Source organism: Hippopotamus amphibius, chromosome 8 (genome assembly GCF_030028045.1).
Source record: "Hippopotamus amphibius kiboko isolate mHipAmp2 chromosome 8, mHipAmp2.hap2, whole genome shotgun sequence".
Lineage (NCBI taxonomy): Eukaryota > Metazoa > Chordata > Mammalia > Artiodactyla > Hippopotamidae > Hippopotamus > Hippopotamus amphibius.
The window spans coordinates 105,144,883-105,165,329 of NC_080193.1; the positions used below are offsets into that span (position 1 = coordinate 105,144,883).

The following is a 20,447-nucleotide window of genomic DNA, read 5'->3' on the forward strand; positions in this document are numbered from 1 at the left end:
AACATAAAAGAATGTAGACTACAAAATTATATACATATTTTTAAAAGCAGCAAATGGAAATTAGATATTTTTTGGCAGGGTGGTAGGTGGGAGAGATTTTAATCATTGCTCATCCCATTTTGCAGCAACTGTATCTCATCAGGTCTAAGATGCTATTGATTGTAAGATGCATCCCAATTTCCGTGATATTAAAGTACAGTCATCCCTTTGTATCCCAGGAGATGGGTTCCAGGATCCCCACACAGATACCAGAATCCTCGAATTCTCAAGTCCCTTGTATAAAACGACGTAGTATTTGCATATAACTTATGCACATCCTCCCATATACTTTAAGTCATCTCTAAATTAAATGCTATATTAATAGTTGCTGGAGTATGCGCAGAAAATTCAAGTTATGCTTTTTGGAACTTCTGGAATTTTTTTTTCCTAAATATTTTTGAATCCACAGTTGTTTGAATCTCTGGGTGCGGAGGCCATGGATATACAGGAGTGACTCTTTTTAACATGTGGCTGTAGAGTGGGTGAAATGTGGTGGATACAGATTCCCTGTGCTCTAGGACCTCTGGAGAACGCTATTGCTTATAGAGTAGAAGTCCACATGTGCTGGGTCTGTGTTATCCCCTTTCAGTTTTGTTTATAATGAATTGAATGTTGATGTTTTAAATGTAAATTGACACTAACATTAAGATGACCTTGCAGTATGTGTCCAGAGTATTCCATTGAGGCCTAGTGATTCAGATTCAGGCTGTGAGAATACAGCAGTCTAACTTAGGGTTAGGGAATGTTCATAACTGAAACCAGAATAGTAACACATAACATGACCTTTCATCTGAAATATCCCCGAGATGTACCTGTTCTGTTTTTAAACCTCTCTTGGGTTGAATTATAAAAATTTTTATCAGAGCTACTTTAAGGGTCAACTAAGTGTAAAGACCTGTAGGGAATTAATATGAATAAAAGGTGCCACAAATTTGAAGAGACCGTTCTGGTGACTAAAGTTTCTCATTTTATAGGAAACTGTCTTTATTTGCTACCCAGTTCCTTTGCTCAGTTCATAACTTAAACCTACTTATTTTTTGTTCTGTGGTCAGTAGAGTTAGGAACTCACTTGTAATAATATGGGGAAGAGAACAAACTTGACTGAGTCTCTGAGTAGCCAACTTTTTTTTCCTATTACCTTTTAATTATTATTTTATTATATAAGTTTCAGATATACTGCATTTGCTGTTTGACATCTGTGTACACTACAAAGTGATCACCACCACAAGTTTAGTTACCATCCAGTTGAGCCCCTTCACCAATTTCATCTACCCTGAAACCCTCTTCCACTCTGGTAACCACTAATCTGATCTCTGTATCTATGAGTTTATTTTTATTTTATTTTGTTTTGTTCTTTAGATGCCAGTGAGTGAAATCATACACCATTTGTGTTTCTCTGATTTATTTCACTTAGCATAATACCTTCAAGGTCCATCCATGTTGTTGCAAATGGCAAGATTTCATTCTTTTTTATGGCTGAGTAGTATTCCACTGTGTATCTATACCACATCTGCCAACTCCTCCTTTTTAAATGAGTGTAAACCCGACTCTAGTATAAGACCACCTGGTGATGAAACCAATAGTCATTTTCTTGCTGCAGAGATTGACGCTGGCCACTAACACAAGAGTGTTAATGAAGATGCATCTGGAGCAAAGACAAAGTAGGGAGGCCAGGGAGTGGGGGAAAGATGGATTATCTGGGACCAGAGTGATATGGGTTTGTGTCCTGGTCTTATGGGCCAGGAAGAGTTGAGGGGTAGCTCCAGGCAACACTTAAAACACTTCCCATTTTGTTTTGTTTTCTTCTAATGTTTAATTTTTAAAAAATATTTATTTTATTTATTTATTTATTTTGGCTGTACTGGGTCTTTGTTGTGGCATAGGAGATCTTCGTTGTGGCATGTTTAGTTGCAGCATGTGGACTCTTAGTTGCAGCATGCATGTGGGATCTAGTTCCCTGACCAGTGATTGAACTGGGGTCCCCTGCCTTGGGAATGTGGAGTCTTACCCACTGGACCACCAGGGAGGTCCCAACACTATCCATTTTAATCTGCTTTCTAGATCACTTTGAGGTAGAAGATGTAGCTCTGACTTCTGCCATGGCTGTATATCCTGTGCCTTTCCAGAGGGTAACATTCAAACAAAGAACAGAGAAAGATGACAAGTACATTTGCAATTATTCACATACACGAGAGTGGCTGGTGCGTCTGTTATTAGGCTGCTTTCATGTTAAATTTTTCATTATCATGACATTTCAATTTAGCATTTTTAAATTTCATCTTTGTCCCTTTTCATCTGTTATATTTCAGTGACTCAGATATCCCACATCAGAATTGTGTTAGACACACAGGAGAGAGAAAAAGAAATAGACATAGTCACTGTCCTCAAGGGCCTCACAGACTGGGGCAGAGAAAAGCTCAGTCCAGAGAGGGAAGGAACTAGCCCAGCTAGCCGAGAGACTGTTTCACTCCTTTGTTAGTAACATACAAAGCAGAACCCTGCCTCGAGAAGACTAGGATTCCATTGATCCTTTGAGGCAGCAGGCAAGGCTCTGAAAGTTCTGTGATACGCTCAGGTGATACTGGCTCATTGTGTTTTCAGGGCTGTGTTCAGATCTTCAAATTAGAGTTCTCTTCACTGTCTCCCCTTAGTGAGCAGAATTGTCACTTAGAGATCAGCAACTGCGGGGAGGATAGCCATCTGCTGTATGGAAAGAACCAAAGAGGTTTCTGTGAATTGAATTAAGACCCCCCTTCTCCCATCAGTACTGCATGCTGATTAAAAAAGAGGGAGTCTGTGGGTTCACAGAGGAAACTGTCTTAAATGGGAGTCTATGCAGGACTGTCTGCTGGCACTTGAACCTCCTGGTAAATAACTTGCCAATACCTTGATTTATTGTTATCCTTTTTATGTTGACTACTTTGTTGAAATGCCATCAGAAGTTCCAAGATTTCCCTCAACTGCTCCATATCTGGGGAAACCTTTTTTAAGAAAGATGAGATTTCAAGGCAGGATATAAAGCCTTATATAGGTCATTGGGATCTCTTGACTTGTTTATGACCATTTGTTTTTAGACAGAACTTGCAGAAATAAAAATCTATGTAGAAACCATACACATGTACTATCACAGTCTTTCAGGTATAAGTTAGCATCTGCCACGCATATTGGTCCAAGCGTGCCATATTGACTGAAAACATATCTCTGTATGAAATTTAATTCAAGGTGTGCAGTTATAGTTTTTAATTTTTCAGTGGTAAGTCAAATTATGCTCCCTTTCTCTTTCCTTTTAACTGCAATTTCAAACAAATCAGCTAAGGGGTTGAGCTGAGGAGAGAGAGGAGTATGAAGAGCAAGAAGGAATCAGGTACTTAAGCACTCAGAAAGTTTTAGTTTTGATGCATTTTTTGTTGAAACACAGTACAAGTGTTATGTTTAGTTTCCCCTGCTCTAAAATAGCACTGTTAATTTTTTCATTGGTGATTTTCACACAAGTGCTAATCACACGTTTCTATAAATTATATTAATTTAACTTATTTCCCTAAATGTTGTTCTGCAGTGTGTAGCACGGATGTTCTCAGATTCTTGGCTGTGTAAGCTTGTTGCAGTTGGAAGCAGAACAGCAACATCTGAAAGGCATTATTTGGATTACAGATGCAGGAGCATCTGATCTCACCTTTTGCTTGGGTTCCTAAATCACAACTGTTCTTGCCCTTTGCATTCAATCTGTGTGTCCTGCCCCCTCCATCTTTGACACTGTCCTAGGGTTGGTTTTTTGGAGAATGCAACATCATCATACAATTTAAAGGGATAATAAATTTTGTTAGTCATGTTTAATAGTTTAGTTTGCAGGAGGGTAACTGTTTCAGATTTAAAAGACAGTGGAGATTGGTGTGGGCTATAATGTGCCCTTTCTTGTCCCTAAAAAGGAATACTCATATTTATGGAAAAAATAACTGTTTTTTTTTTCTTTCTTTACAGAGTATGATTTCATCCATTGTAAATAGCACATATTATGCCAACGTGTCAGCAACCAAGTGCCAGGAGTTTGGGAGATGGTATAAGAAGTACAAGAAGATTAAAGGTAAACTGACTTTTTATTTTTGAAGCCGATTTTCAGTTTCTTAGGTCAAAGAGTTGATTCTTGGGAATTTATGCTAATTTAGATATAATTTTTAATAAAAATTTAAATGCTTTTTTTATAAAGGTAGGGTTCTTTTTTTTTAAATTGAAGTATAACTGATTTATAATATTGTATTAGTTTCAAAGTATACAGCAAAGTGATTCAGTTATACATATATACATATATGTATTTTTTTTTTCAGATTCTTTTCTATTTTAGGTTATTATAAGATATCGACTATAGTTCCCTGTGCTATACAGGAAAACCTTGTTATTTATCTATGTTATATATAGTGGTGTCTCTCTGTTAATTCAATACTCCTAATTTATCTGCCCCTTCTCCTTTGGTAACCATAAGTTTGTTTTCTATGTCTGTGATTCTGTTTCTGTTTTGTAATAAGTTCATTTGTATTATTTTTTTTGGGATTCCACATGTAAGTTATATCATATAATATGTCTTTCTCTGTCTGACTTCACTCAGTATGATGATCTCTAGGTTCATCCATGTTGCTGCAAATGGCAAAATTTCATTCTTTTTTTGTGGCTGAGTAATGTTCTGTTGTATGTATATACCACATCTTTATCCATTCATCCGTTGATGGACACTTAGGTTGCTTCCATGTCTTGGCTGTTGTAAATAGTGCTGCTATGATTCTTAATATTTTCATCAAGAGATCCAGATTGGCTCCCTTAAAACTAAGATGGTATTAGAACTAAAGTAAAATTCTTAGCATAATGTATGAAGTCTACATTTTCACAAGAGATGCTTGTGAAGGCTGAGATCTTTAAAAATAATTTGAAGTGGTATATTTCAGATAGGCATGTCTGTTTAAAAGGCTCAATCAATAAATCATTTTCATTAATTTATTAATGAAAATTTAAAAGCAGTCATTCTAGGTTAAATCAGCACTTATAGTTTAAATACCAATTAGCAAATTGAAATGACTGTGTGGTATCAGGAAATCTTTGTTCAGAAATGGAGTTTTGAGGTTGTGTTTATTTGGGGACAATTCCAGAGCAGTGGTTAAAGCAAAGGGACCCTGCAGTCAGGAGGATTTGTATTCAGGTCTTTGTCGTCTGTTTACTGGCTATTTGAGTTTGAACAAATTATTTAACTTCACCAAGACTCAGTCTCCATTTGAAAACTGGAAATAATAAAAGTAAGTCACTGGCTAGCTGTGAGGACTAATTATGTTAATATCGGCATAAAGTGATCTCTTAATAAACAATAGCTATAATACTGTAACAATAATTAGTAGTAGTAGTAGTAGTTCTACTAGCAATAATATATTATATATGGAATTATATATGATCCTGAATATCCACTTCTCATATAATAAATGGCCTGCTATTTAGGCCATCCAGCCCTTTAAATATATCCAGCCCTAATATATTTTGCCTTTGCAAATTTGTCAGTGTTGGAAAAATTCTGTTGTTCTCACCCCCACTCAAATGCTATTCAATTCAAATGCTAGCAGTCCCTGAGGGGACTGGGGAAATTTTTGGTAACAAAACAGGTGGATTTTGAGGGTCCTTCTGGTCCATATTTTGCATGATTATGACATCATCCATCATACTTTATTATAGGCATTCAGAGCCTTGCTGATGGTTGCCCCTGTTGAGAGGGTTAAATGACAATTTATGGTGGGCAGGTAAAAGTAAAGGATTAATTAATTTGTTATTACTTCCCACAGGTTTCCTCTAGGGAGACAGTGTGAAAGTAATGCCTCTTGGCTGTGGCGTATTTGGGAGTTTGTTTACAAGGTTACCTTTTGAGGAAACAAGCTTTATTTGCATTGGTGGCACATTTCTGATTACAAAGGAATGAGAGCATTTTATGCTAAATATACAATTTGTAAGGAAAGTCAAGATGCTGAACTACCCAGGAGAAATTAAATTCACTAAAAATTGAATTAAGATCCATTCCTTTTCAATATATTCTGAAATTCTTAGGACCCTCTAGTTTCTGGTTTGGGTGCTTGCTTTAGAATGTTATTAATATTAACCCTTGTACAGGATAAGATGGATAACTCCTCATTATAAGACATGATTGTGTGGTTCGGAAGTGTTTCTCTTCTGTAAGTGTTGTCTCCAAGTTTTTCCTTTAAAAGCAGATTGTTAAAGTGCTTGAACAATATCCTCTTTGGCTAAAAATCAAAAGAATCTCGCAGCTTCAAGGTCATTTGTTAGGTCCCATTTGCTTGCTGTTGTAAGAGAAGGAAGAGAGCGGTTCTTTTTTAATAGTCTGGAGTACAATTCCAGATTCAGAGAGACTGGGAACTCTTCACTCTAGTGTTTTCAGAATCGCCACTACAGAATCTGTGTGTGTGGTGTGTGTGTGTTCACACACACATTAACACTTATGTCTTCTACTTTTCTCCTTTTTTTCTTAGAGATTCAATTCTTCAAGCTCTGTTTTTTTCTTCAAGATAGTAAATGCACAGTTAAATCTTTAAGTGCCATAAAAGCAGACTGAGACCTTGATTTCAATGAGGAGGTCAAGGATCCACACCTGAAGAGGCGGCCAGACACTGTGTACACATGATATTCAAAGAGATGGAACTAGTCATTGCTGTTGAAAAGTGTGTGTGTGCATGTGTGTGTGTCAGTAGGAGGAGAAAAGGGAAGGTTAAGGTATGTGTGAAGTAAACACAAGCTGCCGTAAAACAGTTCAAGTGGTGTTGATTCATCAACCAGGGGAGTGGGAGGAAAAACAAAGAATTCATGACAGGTATAATGGTGTACAGAAAATAAACACCCCAGAGAAGTGCATTTTATTAACTTGCGACCTTCAGAGGAAAGGAAGTGTTGGACCTATACAGGAACATTTCAAATGATAGAAGCCTTATGCTATGAATAGATGTTGCTGTGGGAGTTCCTATCTAGTAAAATCCATTTCTCGTGAGAAAGCAATGATTTTGTTTGTAAAATTTCTATTTGTGTCCACCCATTTTCAAAATGAAAAAAAAAAAAAAGAAGAAGAAGTAATGAATTTCAAAATTGGAAATAAAGTAGCAAAACCAGAATTCTACCTTAGGGCTCATCGTGGGAACCCAGAAGTCAGAGTTCTCTGTCTTTTCTTGTCTCCCCACCCCCACCTTGTATCCATTCCATAGTTACCAGTTTCCATGTATCATTGCTGATATCCAGTGTAGAAGAAAATCTCAAGCTAACTTCCTGATGTCTACATGCAGGCTACATTGTTAAATATGTTTCCTATTATCTGCTAATGTCTGTTTTAATAAAACAGTGGGAACTAAATGGTTGCTTCTTAATCAAAACCATGATTTCCTAAACATAAGCTATGTGATTCTGTTACAAATTGCCACATATAGATCTCCTAGGTCAAATTTTTTTTCTCTTCTCATAGAAATAAATAAACAGTAAAATAATTATATACTCTGAAAGATCAAAGTAAATATGACTAAAACCTGGCAAAAATAAAAGTCTACTGAAAGGATTTAGAAAAAAAAGATCAGATTGCAAATTCTATAGTTAATGCTTAAATAAATATGAGAAAAATGAATAATCAATAATTTGATATCATTAAAAACAGATGTAAAGACTATATACAAATGGAATTGTCTAAATTTTGAAGTAAACATTTTAATGTGCATTTTTTGAATTTGTTGTTATTATAGCTAAACTATTTACACTTTTTCTTTAAAATGTCCTAAGTTGGTTTGGCTTAGCATGTTAACATTATTTTCCCCAGTGATCACAGCAAAGTACATTCTGTTTACCTTTTTCTTTTAATTTCAAAGGCAATCATAGTTGACACAGACATGTTTGAGTTAACATTAGTGTTAATTCAGGATAGATGGGGAGACAGTTTGTGTACTTTGTTTTTCAAATTCAGAACCATGAACCTGCTTCCCAGGAGTTTTTAATATTTTAGACAATGAAGTGGGTGAATGCGGTAGTTGGTTGGTTTAGATGGCATTTTTTTTATTGCTGTTCATCTCGTACTATAATTACTTCTGGCCTAGATTTTACAGTGTAGAGCTCATAAGCTCCCAAGTTTAAGGAAAAAAAATGTACCTTTTGTGGAAAAACAAGACAAAAAACCAATATTAATGGTTGTTTGCTATATGGGAGTCTTAGTGTTGGACACAAGGGGGATAATCCACAGGGACCTAGAAACATTCATGCTCTTAGTTATTTTCAAGAGTTTTGGGGGTTTTGTGGGATTTACCTATTAATTTTTCTTTCATAAGTTCTACACAGTTTATTACAACAATTTTTTTAACCTAACTTTTGTATTAAGTCTGTTTTCTTGCCGGATCAGTTTTATGAAACTAAGTGGCAATTGTGTGCAGTACTAATAGAAATTATACTATTATGGCAGTCTAATTCTGCAAGGGATCTTATAAGAATAAGGAAGTTCTTTAACAAAGAAGCACTCATATTTTAAATGTTTCCTAATGAAAAATTAATAAATTAGGAGAAAGTAATTTTATATTAAAGTGTTTTTCAGCTGGCACCAAAAGCAAAATGAACTGTCATCTTTGGTCAGGTCAGTCTCAAGGATTTAATATGTCACAAGAATTAAGGGGTCATTGAAAGTTCACAGAAATCTAGTGGATATCACAAAATTATTTGTGTCATAAAATAATAACACTAGAATGAATGGACCTAACCAACCCTATACTTTGGCCAGGAAGCAAAATTATCCCCATCACTTTCCTTTTCTCAGTCATTGCTCAAGAACCCCCTGATTGCTAGTTGTCTTAATTTTATTTGTTTATTTGAGCTTATTTTGCAAAATATTAAAAAGCTGGGAGAAATGAGGATTTTAAAAACCAGTGTTACTTCCTCAAGCCTGGTTTATTCTAGTAATCAGTATTTTATCTGACCCCGTCTGATCTAGTCTTGCAAGATCAAACGTCCAGGCCAGCAAGCAGACAGTAAACAAAGCCCGTGAAGGGTTTCAGTAAACACAAAGATTAGATGTTGAATGAAAATTAAACTCCTTGAACTAGTCCTCTGTACTAAAGTGGTTAAGTGGGTTGTGATTAAAAGAAATAAGTAATTATGATCATTATAGCTGAAATGATATAATGTTACCACATTTAAAGCACCTCTTGTACCCAAAAATGATTGTGTCATTTACAAACTGGTGCCTCGAAGTTGAATAGAGAAATCAGTGTCCCTTGACCTGGTTCCGTAAGGCAGCCCTTGCTTAGCCATGGTGGTCAGGACAATGCCTTTAATCAACTGCCAGTACTTCTGCCTCTGCTGTTGTTTAGCTCTGATGAGGTAAAAGTAACTTAACTTTTCTCTACCTAATTCTTCTGAGTCATGAAAGAAATTTGCTTTCAGTTTTAGATCTAAATTAAGGTGTTTGGCAAGGAAGTTTGTCTGCCCTCTGCCTGTATTATACCTTGTGTAAAGTAATGACGTCACATCCTTGAATTTTATATAAATATTAGGTTCATTGATATAGAAACATTACTTCCACAGACATGCACTTTCCATCTTACTGGTTTTCCAACATTTGAAAGAACCTTGTGCATTTACACTGGTAATCACTCATCTGCATTTGTTGATCACCTTACCCTTTCTGACCTTCCTATCAGGAGCTTATTGGTAGTGTCACCAAGTGGAAGAATGGTACACGGGGAATGCCTTGGACCTTAAGCTCATGTGTGGACTTCTTTCTTACTTGGATCTTAAGAACCTTATTCTAGCTGTACTAGTAGCTGCTTCTTTAGCCTGAATGTGTTTATTCATAAATGTTTAAAGAAGTAAAAACAATCATTTGTCAACAGTGTGGTTTATAGATGGAAAGAAACAAACTTGCTATCTTCTCTTATACCACTTATAAGCCATTTAAAATACATGTTAAAAAAGAATGGAAAGGAGAAAGGATCTGCTTTTGTAACCCCTTCCTTTCTTTAGTCATCCATCTATCCACCCATCATATATACTTACTATTTGAAAGAATTATAAGATACAGTTCCTGGTTTCAAAAAGCCCAATATTCTCTATGAAATAATTAACAATATAACATCCTTTACTATCATTCAAAAAGAAATTTGAGCATCTACTGTATATACCTGGCAGGGTTTTAAGGGGGGATCATTACATAGTCCTTTCTTGCAAGAAAGTTACAGTCACAATTAGATGATTAATTTTAATAAAATGTGTAGTGAGTGTCTCTACTACAGCCCATATTCAGTGCTAGAAGCAGTGAGAGACATTTAGAAACACATAAAATGTGGTTCCTACCTCTAGCTGTGTTGCCCTCAACCTAGCAGGGAGGTAGCCCTATAAGCATATCTGGCAAATATATAGCAGTTGTGTAAACTAGTACAGTGGTAATCAGAGAGTGGTCCATAAATTATACCTGCTGGATGTCAGGTTTGGTTGGGGGTGAGGGATAATTCGAGAAGAAGTAGCACATGAGTTATACCTTAAGGACAAATAGAGTTTTGCCGAGAGGACAAGGAGAAGGAAGAATGTTTCAGGCAACTGCAAGTTCGTAAGTATAGATGCAGAGGTGCAGAAGAGCATGATGTATTTAGGAAATAGTGGGTGGTTGTCCAGTATGTCTAGAATAGCAGTGCATTTATCATGATACTGTAATATAACAGGCCCAGAATGGCTGTTTTTTGGTTGGTGAAAAGAAGATAGAGCATGGCTTTGTGTGGGACTGATGGTGGCACCAAACATTGGTGAAAGAGCAGAAATGTCTGGGACCTGGCTGTAGGGAGCGTTTGTGTTATAGTGATGAAAAAGAAAGTTGGGAAGGTAGTGAACACATCTTAGGGAACTCTGAAAGCCCAGTTGAGATATTCCGAGAATTGCTGAAGGCTTTTCAGCAGTGAAGTGAAATAATGAAAATGGTGGTTTAAAAGGAAAAAAAAAAATCCTCTAGAAGCCACCTAAAACTATGTGTGGATATGAGTGTGTGTATGGCGGTGGGGGGGGAGGCAAATGGGAGGGAGAAGGGGCGGTGTGTACACCCTGGAGGATGCAGGCAAAATAGAATTTATTGCAGTAATATGTGGAAGTGAAGATGGTGAGGGAGGTGGGACTTTGGCTTTGGTGGCAGGAATGAGAAAGAGAGACGGTTTTGAGCTTAAGGGACTCTTGATGGTTTTGACAGAAATGGGATGACATAAACTGAGAGGAAGTTGCTGATGCTTCAGTGAGAGTTGGTGAACTAGGTAGAAATGTCCCCTGGGCTGCTCAAGGTGTGCAGCCAGCTGACCAATAGACAGGACTAGAGAATAGGTTCTGGAGCCAGTTTTTTGGACATAATAGTTAAAATAATACCAAAAGAGGATTCTCTGAAGGAGAGAGTGAGGACAGGAAGGGTTGGAAGCTTTGAAAGGTAAAAGGGCCATGGGTTAAGAAGACATGATTAGGAAGAAAGTGAGGTTTCATGGAAGCCAAGGGAAGACGGGTTACCAGGGGAGAAACGTTATCAAGGGTGACAGCAGGAGGAGAAGGAGAAGAGGTGATTAGAGGCTCTTAGCTTTGGCAAAAAGGATCATAATGACATTGAAGGAAACTATTTCCCTGTCCTATGAGAACAAAGGGAAACTGTATGTATCTGAGATGGAAGGTGGCAAGGAAATGAGGACAGCTGATACTGACTGATTGAGGGGAGGATATAAGAGCAGCTAACTGCAGCTTTGGGGTAACACATTCTTCCACCCCCACCCCTATACTCAGGAGAAAGAGGATGGAGTCACAGGAGGCCAAGGGCTCCGAAGAGAAAGAGGGGTGATGAGCAAGAGCCCACAGCCTAGGAAGGGATGGGATCTGAGACACAGATGATGCTTTGCCTTTGAGAGAAAGAGAAATAACTTTTCTTCAGAACCTGGAGGAAAGGAAGGAAGGTGGATAAGGAGACAGGATTTTGGAGATGGAGTGAGTGTGGTAAAGAATGAGGCAGCTCATGTCATAAGGTAGGGGTAGGGGGTGGGGCTTCGTGATTCTCTAGCAGTTAAGGAGAGAATGGTTGGGTTGGGGGCTTGGTGGCGAGCCCTGAAACAAGTTCTGGACCAACTATGTTTGTGAAACAATGAGAGAGGCGCAGGGAGTTGAATTCAGATGACATAATTAAGGGTTGTGGTTCAGGTCTCTTTAGTTCTTAGTTTTTCCTTATAGTGAGCTTTAGATTTCTCGTAGTTTCAGATTTCCATTTGTCTTGCTGGGAAAGAAAATTTAAAAACTCAAAACCAAAGATAGGTCTGGTGGTGCCTGATGAAGACTCTACAGAGTTGTGAAATGAGAGCTTTTGTGTGTAGACCAGGAAGTATCCAGCTTATTTAAAATCTGGTATGATTGTGGTGACATCCTCTTATTTTGGGGAAACCAGTAGGTTAAAATCAAAGAATTCTCTTGGTCTCTTGATCGATTAAATAAAAATTATTATTTGTGTTTTGTCAGATGATTTACAGAGTTAAAAGCTGGAAAGCACTTATGTTTGCAAGGTGTTATTAGAACTCTTAAATACAAGTGCTATCTATGTAAGTTGCCAGGACTACCATGATAATTGTCTGTGGTAGACAGTTGTTTCCCTTGCTGTTTGTCTGACTGAAGATATGATTCTTACCCTGTGCAAGAATTTGAGATTATCTGACCTTGGACTTCTGAACTCTCAAGACATAAATCTAGAATCATCTGGAGTACAAGTCAGGCTATGGGCTCTAACACTTGGCCTTTTAAGCTGTCACCTTCTAAGCTGCATGTTCGTATTAATTTCGATTCTTGAATAATCTCCCTACTAGACCAGAACTTTCTTGAAAGAACATCTGGGGGGACTCATCCATTTTGTGGCATCCTCCAAGCCCTGTGAACACAGGACTTTGTATAGTGCAGATACTTAGTAAATATTACTAGAAATGAGTTTAATGTAGGTGAATTTATTTGAACGTACGCACTTAGAACAGTTTTATTTTTTGCACATATTATATTGTGACTATTCTTATTTACTATCGGATATCTCAGTTGAGAGGAAAAAGAAAACCTTTGCTTATTTAATTCATATTACAAATGTCCTTAGCAAATTAGTTATTGGTTAAAATCATTTCCTTTTTCTATTAATTAGTTATTGAACTAAAGATTTAGCAGTTGTTAGTTACTTCCACTGAAAGAGACAGTAACACCTTTATTAAGTAAAAATTAGGGACCATTCATGTAGCCTAAGAAAAACATCCCTTTGAGGTGTTTCCAGCTAGTTTATTGAATTTATTAAGTCCTATGAAATCAGAGAGAATGACCAGTGGAAAATAATGAATTATGGGTTGATTGTTTTTTTGATTCACTTTTCCTTAATAGGTTGGATTTAAGAATTAATCCACACAAAATGCTCCTGAATGATAATGTTAAGTTTCTGAACGTTTCATTTTTTTCTATCGTGTGAACTCACCTCTGAAATTATAGCTTTAGATTAAAACGAAGAGTAAAAATCAAGATATAATTAGACATAAGTAGCTTTAACCTGTGCAGAAAGCTATAGGAATATTTGACATGATCAGTGTTATCAGACGATGATAAAGCATTGTTTGAAACCAAAAGGGACAATAGCATTCAGATGCAGGTGGACAATGCTCACTTTTTCTGTGGAACATAATGGGTCCTATGAACTTTTATTGTCAAAAAACAACGGCGCTCATATTCAAGTTGCTTTATGGTAGATATATATGTTTTTGTGGATCTTAATATGATGGAAAAAGGAAGCTGAGAATAAGGGGAAAGTATGCCTAAGAAAACCAGTCATGTATGGTATTATCACAATGCTGGCTGGTACACTTCACTCTATGGGGCTGGAAGCATTTTCCTTCCAAGCCTTGTTTTATGAGGAGTTAACAAGTTGGCTCTGAATATCTTGCTCTAGGCAGAGACTTTGCAAGCAAGTTCTCAACCCAGAGACAGATTCTCTTTAACAAATTTAGAGAAAAAAAATCTTTAGGTTTCACAGTCCTAAAAGACGTAGCTTATTTTTTTTTTCTTTTGCCCTTCAGCCCTTTCAGACTCCTAATATTTTCTTTAATTATATTTAGTGAACTCTTCTGGTTATAGTTTTGTTTTTAATTTCCAGTGGTGTGGGATTTATATCTGGTATATATGGAATATTGGCTTTAGCTCTTGAAATCTTGTCTATGTTTGTGTTAACGGAAGAGCAATTTTTATATAATAAGTTGACTTTGGACCTACAGTTATTGACTAGGAGAGAATAAATCAGAAGTATTTTCAGTGACTGGGTATGTTCAGTGTTAGCAGACAGGATGCTGTTCTGCTTTGTCAGGAAAATTAGTGTTATGTGTACATTTAAAAAGAATTTAACTCAGTGAAAGACTTCGGGTAGATAGCAGGGCTTTTTAATGTTAATGTGTAGCCTAGTTCAGAGAGAGGAGTCTAAATAAATATTAAGTTGAATCATATGTAATTGCCGTTTTCATAGGTCAAAATTGTTGTGTCACCAATTTCATATAGTAGTTCAATCATATATGAATTTATTGTGATTGCCTGAGATTCTCAGGTTATTACTATGCTATATGAGTGTGCATATCCCGTTTTATTTTTTCTTGGTTACTTGTTTCAAACAGACACTTCATATTTACAGAGTTTATGAAGAGTACTTGCAAAAGCTCTCAGCTGCGTGATTCATGTCTTTCCTCAGTCAGGTGGGAATCCATGCTGATGACACTCATTTGGGGACAAAGCTTTTTGGCTGCAAGAAAAATAAAAGAATGGAAGGATTCATGAAAATAAATATAGTGAGTGCGAATTTGTATTACAGATGACTAGAATGAATTGCTAAGAAACAACAAAATAGGGATTAAAAGGAGCTATGTTTTATCATCAAGTAGAAATGCATTTTATATCATAGACCGTTATTACAGGCCTGTCTACGTGTACCAAGCAATTAAATTGTCTGAAGAAAATCTATAAATGGAGTTCTTTCAAGCTAGTATTATGCAGTACTGTATCTGTCATCATTCTGATACATAGTAGGTGATTAATAAATATCTAGCATATGAATTAAAACAATAAACAAGCAAATGTGAATAATCCTATTCCAGTGATTAGCTCGTACAGTTGGGAAGAATCAGTAATGTCCTCACTGTTTAGAACGGACTGGTTTTTGTTGTCTGTCACATCAGGAAGGTTTGCAGGGCGTAGAGTGGAGGCACAAGGTTGAGCTCTCACCATAACGCACCCACTCATCATGTCACCTGTGCATGCCGCGTGCGCACGTGCACACACACATGACATATAAACAGAAAGCAGGACTTGTCTGTCGGAAAGTTGATTAGTCCTGACTCAAACTCTAAAATTAATAACAGCCACGTGCCCCAAATTGGGCAGATTTAACATAAGCAGTGGAACAGAGGCTTTAAAGTTTCTAAAAACATAGGTTTGAATTCTGCTACTTGCTTTAATAGGTTTATGACATTGTTTTTTTTTTTTTTTCTGAGCGTCAACTTCTTCAATAAAGTGGGCATAATAGTATCTATGTCATACAATTATTATGTGAGAATTGAATGACAGTGATGTGTAAAGGGTTTAGCTCAGTGCCTTAGCTACTATATAAATGGTAGAAGGCTTGATGTTACCTGTAATGCACTTATAATAAAAACATTTTTCTCTAAAGGAAATACAGCAGAAGTACTTGTGAAACATTTAGGCCCCAAGAACTTCGAGTTATGCAGAAAAACAGGAAAAGATACCAGTTTTCACTGGTCCTGTGATTTGTTTATTATGCTTATGAGGCTAGAGCTGGTAGTCCTAATCATTTTAATTTTCCTAAGTATTTGTCTACATTTGGACTGGTATTTGACTTTGAACAAGTTATCTGACTTTTCTGGTATTAGAGAGGATCATTATCCTTAAAAATTGGAGTCCAAGGTTTGGGGGTTAGGGTTGGGGGAACAAGGAACTTGAAGTGGAGGTTTGGAAGTCCAAGGCAATGATATGCTTAAGAACGTCTTTCCCTTATGCTCAAGGTTTGAGTGCCCATTCAAAATTATCGATTTGATTGGCAACTTTTCTACCAAGAGTTCCAAATGGCCAGCCTGTGTCTTACCTTGTAAAACCACTTCCAGAGTATTTTATGAGGCTGAAGGAGTCACAGAGAAATGCACTTTCCTTTTTTATTTGGCTTATATTCTTCTATATAGGGTTTTCAGGATTTGTTCTGGGGAATACTAGAGTGTTATCTTATTAAGGAATCCATTAGCACTCATTCTTGCTAATCTGTTTACATTTGCATAAGCATCTTAGTGGTTTAAGGAAAAATCCATAGGCTAGAAATTCCAGAAATTTCTCAGTGCAAAACCTTTTACCCAATTCATTGCTTTCCACTCTTTATAATTATGGACAAAACCCCAGGGCTTATTTCTCAAAGGCAATTGTGTTAATGTTTGCATTGAAACACTAGGTTCATAGTTCTGGAAAAAATTATCAGTCTTTTAAGCAGTATTGATAGATAAACTTGCACGAACAATACTACAACTGCTGCTGTTGCTACTGTATAAACTACTATGATTCTTGTTGCATTGGGGAATTTCACAAAGAGAGATATCTTGGGAAAGTGTTAAACTTTTTCCAGAGAGTCAAAAAACAGAAGCAAGTATTCTGAGAAAGGGAATTGTTTTGAAAATCCTAGCAGCAATACCCTTTAAGATGCTATTAGGTAAGTAACCTGGAATGTTGCTTTAAAACTAGTTTATGGGTAATCTTTCTCATTTTACAGGTAATCCCAAGATCACCCAATTAGTTAGAACTCAGGCTTCAAAAATCCCAGTTTGCTCTTCTTTCCACCTGTCCTATGCTATCTTGCTTTGATTGGCAGAAATCTCTACATATCAGATACTTCACCTTTTGCTCATAAATCCTCTTCAGAAAGTATACTTTGGGACATAAAGTCACCGGAGTATATTTGGAGTATTGAAATTTTAGTGGGTTTACTTTACATAGCATCTATAGCAAATATAGATATAATAAAAATAATGAAATCTGACAGAAACACTAAGCTGAAGAAGAAAAACTACTCTGTGTGTGTGTGTATTTCTTTTAGTTAGGACCCTTTTTCTAAAAAATATATTTTACAGTGATGATCCAGCTGTTACTTTTTAAAAATTAATTAATTAATTAATTTATTGGCTGGATTGGGTCTTCACTGCTGCACACAGGCTTTTCTCTAGTTATGACGAGTGGGGCTACTCTTCGTTGTGGTGTGCAGGCGGCTCATTGCAGTGGCTTCTCGTTACAGAGCATGGGCTCTAGGTGCGTGGGCTTCAATAGTTGCGGCACATGGGCTCAGTAGTTGTGGCTTGCGGGCTTAGTTGCTCCATGGCGTATGGGATCTTCCTGGACCAGGGCTCGAACCCATGTCCCCTGCATTGGTAGGCGTGGATTCTTAACCAGTGCGCCACCAGGGAAGTCCCAGTTAGGACCTTTTTGATACTTACTCATTCCCTGGAAAATAAAAGCAAGCCATTAAACGTTTGCTTTTTAAAAATACTGCAAGAAAAACAACAAGGATTTACTGTATAGCACAGGGAACTCTATTCAATATCTTGTTATAAACTATAATGGAAAAGAATCAAAATAATATATATACATATATGTGTATAACTGAATCACTTTGCTGTACACCTGAAACCAATACAATATTGTAAATTAACTATTCTTCAATTAAAAAAAATCTGAAGGACACTTTCCTTCTTTCTTTTGATTATTGTAAATGTAACATGTATATGTTTAAAGCATGTTTTGTTCCTTGTTTTCTTTCCATTTTTTATTTATAATAATTTTTGAAACAGAGCCATATTTGTGTAGCATTCCTATAAATTTAATTTCAAGAGTTGTGAGATTGTCATTTTATTTCCTATCTATTCTGCTGTCTCCTAATTTGAAGGTCAGGATGTGAACTATTAAGCCTCATTTGGGGAAGCAGAATCCAACATATTCTTGCATATGCCATGAAGCATGTGATTCTAAATTGACAACGAATTCTTTAGGGATTTGTTTCAAAAAGTAATATGATGTAATATGGCATAGTTACTTAAACCAAAGGAAAGGCTGCAATTCTTTAGATGACCTTTGGAAAACAGCAGACATTGGTCAGAATGTCCTAATCAGGAAATTTTGAAATGTCAAGCCTAATCTGTTAATCATAATTATATAGATATTTTCTGAAATTTACAGTAGCACTTTGTTAACAAAGATACTTCGCATAGATACTGATCTTCTAAAATTTCTCTTACAATTCTTAGATAATAATATTTTCCCTATGGCGAAACTGAGATCCAGAGAATCTCCAACTTGCTCAAGGAGGCCCTGCAGCTAGTAAGAGTTAGAATGTAGATTTGAATGCAGTTTTCTAATGTCAGGTGCAGTCAATGCTTCTTTGATATAATATGATTATCAACAAAAACTAAAGGTATATCATAGAGAAGAAAATTTTAAATGTTTAGATACATTTATAATATAGTGAACTTTCAGTAGGATTGAATCCTTAATATCATTAGGATTTAGAGGAAAAAAATGGAAGATGACAGTTATAAATGTCTGGTATAATCTCAAGAGACAACAACATAAAAGCAAAGACAGTATAGAACAGTGGTTCTCAAACTTTAGCATGCATAAAAATCACCTGGCAGCTGTATTTTGTATAATTTCAAAAGACAATAAGTAAAAGCAAAAATGATATAGACATTGATTCTCAAACTTTAGTGTACATAAGAATTGATGGAAATTTGGTATACATAAGAACTCTAAGAGAGCTTCAATTTGTTTTTTTTTTAACTTATTTATTTTATTTTTTATTTATTGGCTGCATTGGGTCTTTGTTGCTGCACGCAGTCTTTCGGTAGTTGTGGTGGGTGGGGGCTACTCTTCATTGCAGTCATGGGCTTCTTATTGGGGTGGTTTCTCTCGTTGCGGAACATGGGCTCTAGGTGCTCGAGCTTCAGTAGTTGCCGCTTGTGGGCTCAGTAGTTGTGGCTCGCAGGCTCTAGAGCACGAGCTCGTAGTTGTGGTGCACGGGCTTAGTTGCTCCGCGGCATGTGGAATCCTCCTGGACCAGGGCTCGAGGCTGTGTCCCCTGCATTGGCAGGCTGACTCTTAACCACTGCGCCACCAGGGAAGCCCTTGAATTTGTGTTTCTAACAGTCTTCCAGGTGATATGGATGTTGATGGTTCCAGGGAGCATATTTCGAGTATTTCTGGCCTATCGCAGACCTGAGATGTACCGTGTACATCCATCTATCTATGTCAGTGTACACACACACATACCACACACACAGAGACAAGGTGAGTATGACAGTAATGGTAAACACTGCGTAGTGCCAGGTACTGTCCTAAGTGTTGACACATATTAACTCATTTAATCACACAGTAATCCTTCATGGTAGGCATGATTTTTAACCACATTAAAAACACAAGGAAAGTTAAGTAGCCTACCCAAGGTTACACATCTGCCAAATGGTAGAGCTGAGATTTAAGCCCTGGCAATCTGGCTTAGAAATCTCTGCTTTTAATTATTATAGCACACGTCTTCTCCAACAGCTGAAAAGATATTTACCCAAAATTGCAATAAAGAAATTATAATAAAAAATTAAGTGCCAGATAGGAATGTAAGACAAGATTTATATATAGACATATAATTTTTTGAGTGTTGAAAATGTTCTTGCAACTACCTAAACTATATACGTATATATCAGGGATTTGTGATTATTAAAATAAGTAGTTGACTTCCTGGATGTACTGTAAAATTGCATGAAATAAAAAGAGATTTTAGAACCAAATATCTTTTCTTTATAATGCAGATAAATCCCTGGGGAGGAATGTCACTTTCTTGTCTACAGCCAGCAGTGTTGGGCATTGAATAGTTAATGTGCATAGGGTGCTCTCAGTAAGAACATCAACTCTGTGAGCTTGGGAAGCCTTCAGGAGCCCATGGGATTCTAATACAGGGCTGCAAAGGCCTCTCCTACTTTGGAGTTATATAGAATCCTAGAAGCTCAGAGGGTAGTTACATACTGGTTTCCCAGCCTCAGCAGTTTTCAGTCAATCCCAGAAAGCTCAAAGTAATTGGCAAGATCCCCGTGGAACTATGAGTTTCTCAGAAACCTGAGCAGACTCCAGATCTGAATTATCCACCTGCAAGGCCCCAGGACTGGGACCCTTCTCAAGAGGTTAAAATAGCTACAGAGAGCTGCTCAGCTACCAAAGAAGCATTTCAGCCCCACTTGCCTCAGTAGCCTCAAGCCACACTCTGTTTGGGGACTTGTACTTGAAGCTGGGGTCATCATTCCTTCCCA

General features: G+C 36.9%; 1 protein-coding gene across 1 annotated transcript in view; it reads left to right on the forward strand.

Moving 5' to 3' along the window:
* SATB2 (SATB homeobox 2) overlaps positions 1-20,447 on the forward strand; it is a 181,366-nt gene that overhangs the window by 82,788 nt on the left and 78,131 nt on the right. Inside the window, exon 6 of the mRNA XM_057745861.1 lies at positions 4,018-4,120. Coding sequence (XP_057601844.1) covers positions 4,018-4,120 — 103 coding nt within the window. The remainder of the gene's footprint in view (positions 1-4,017; positions 4,121-20,447) is intronic.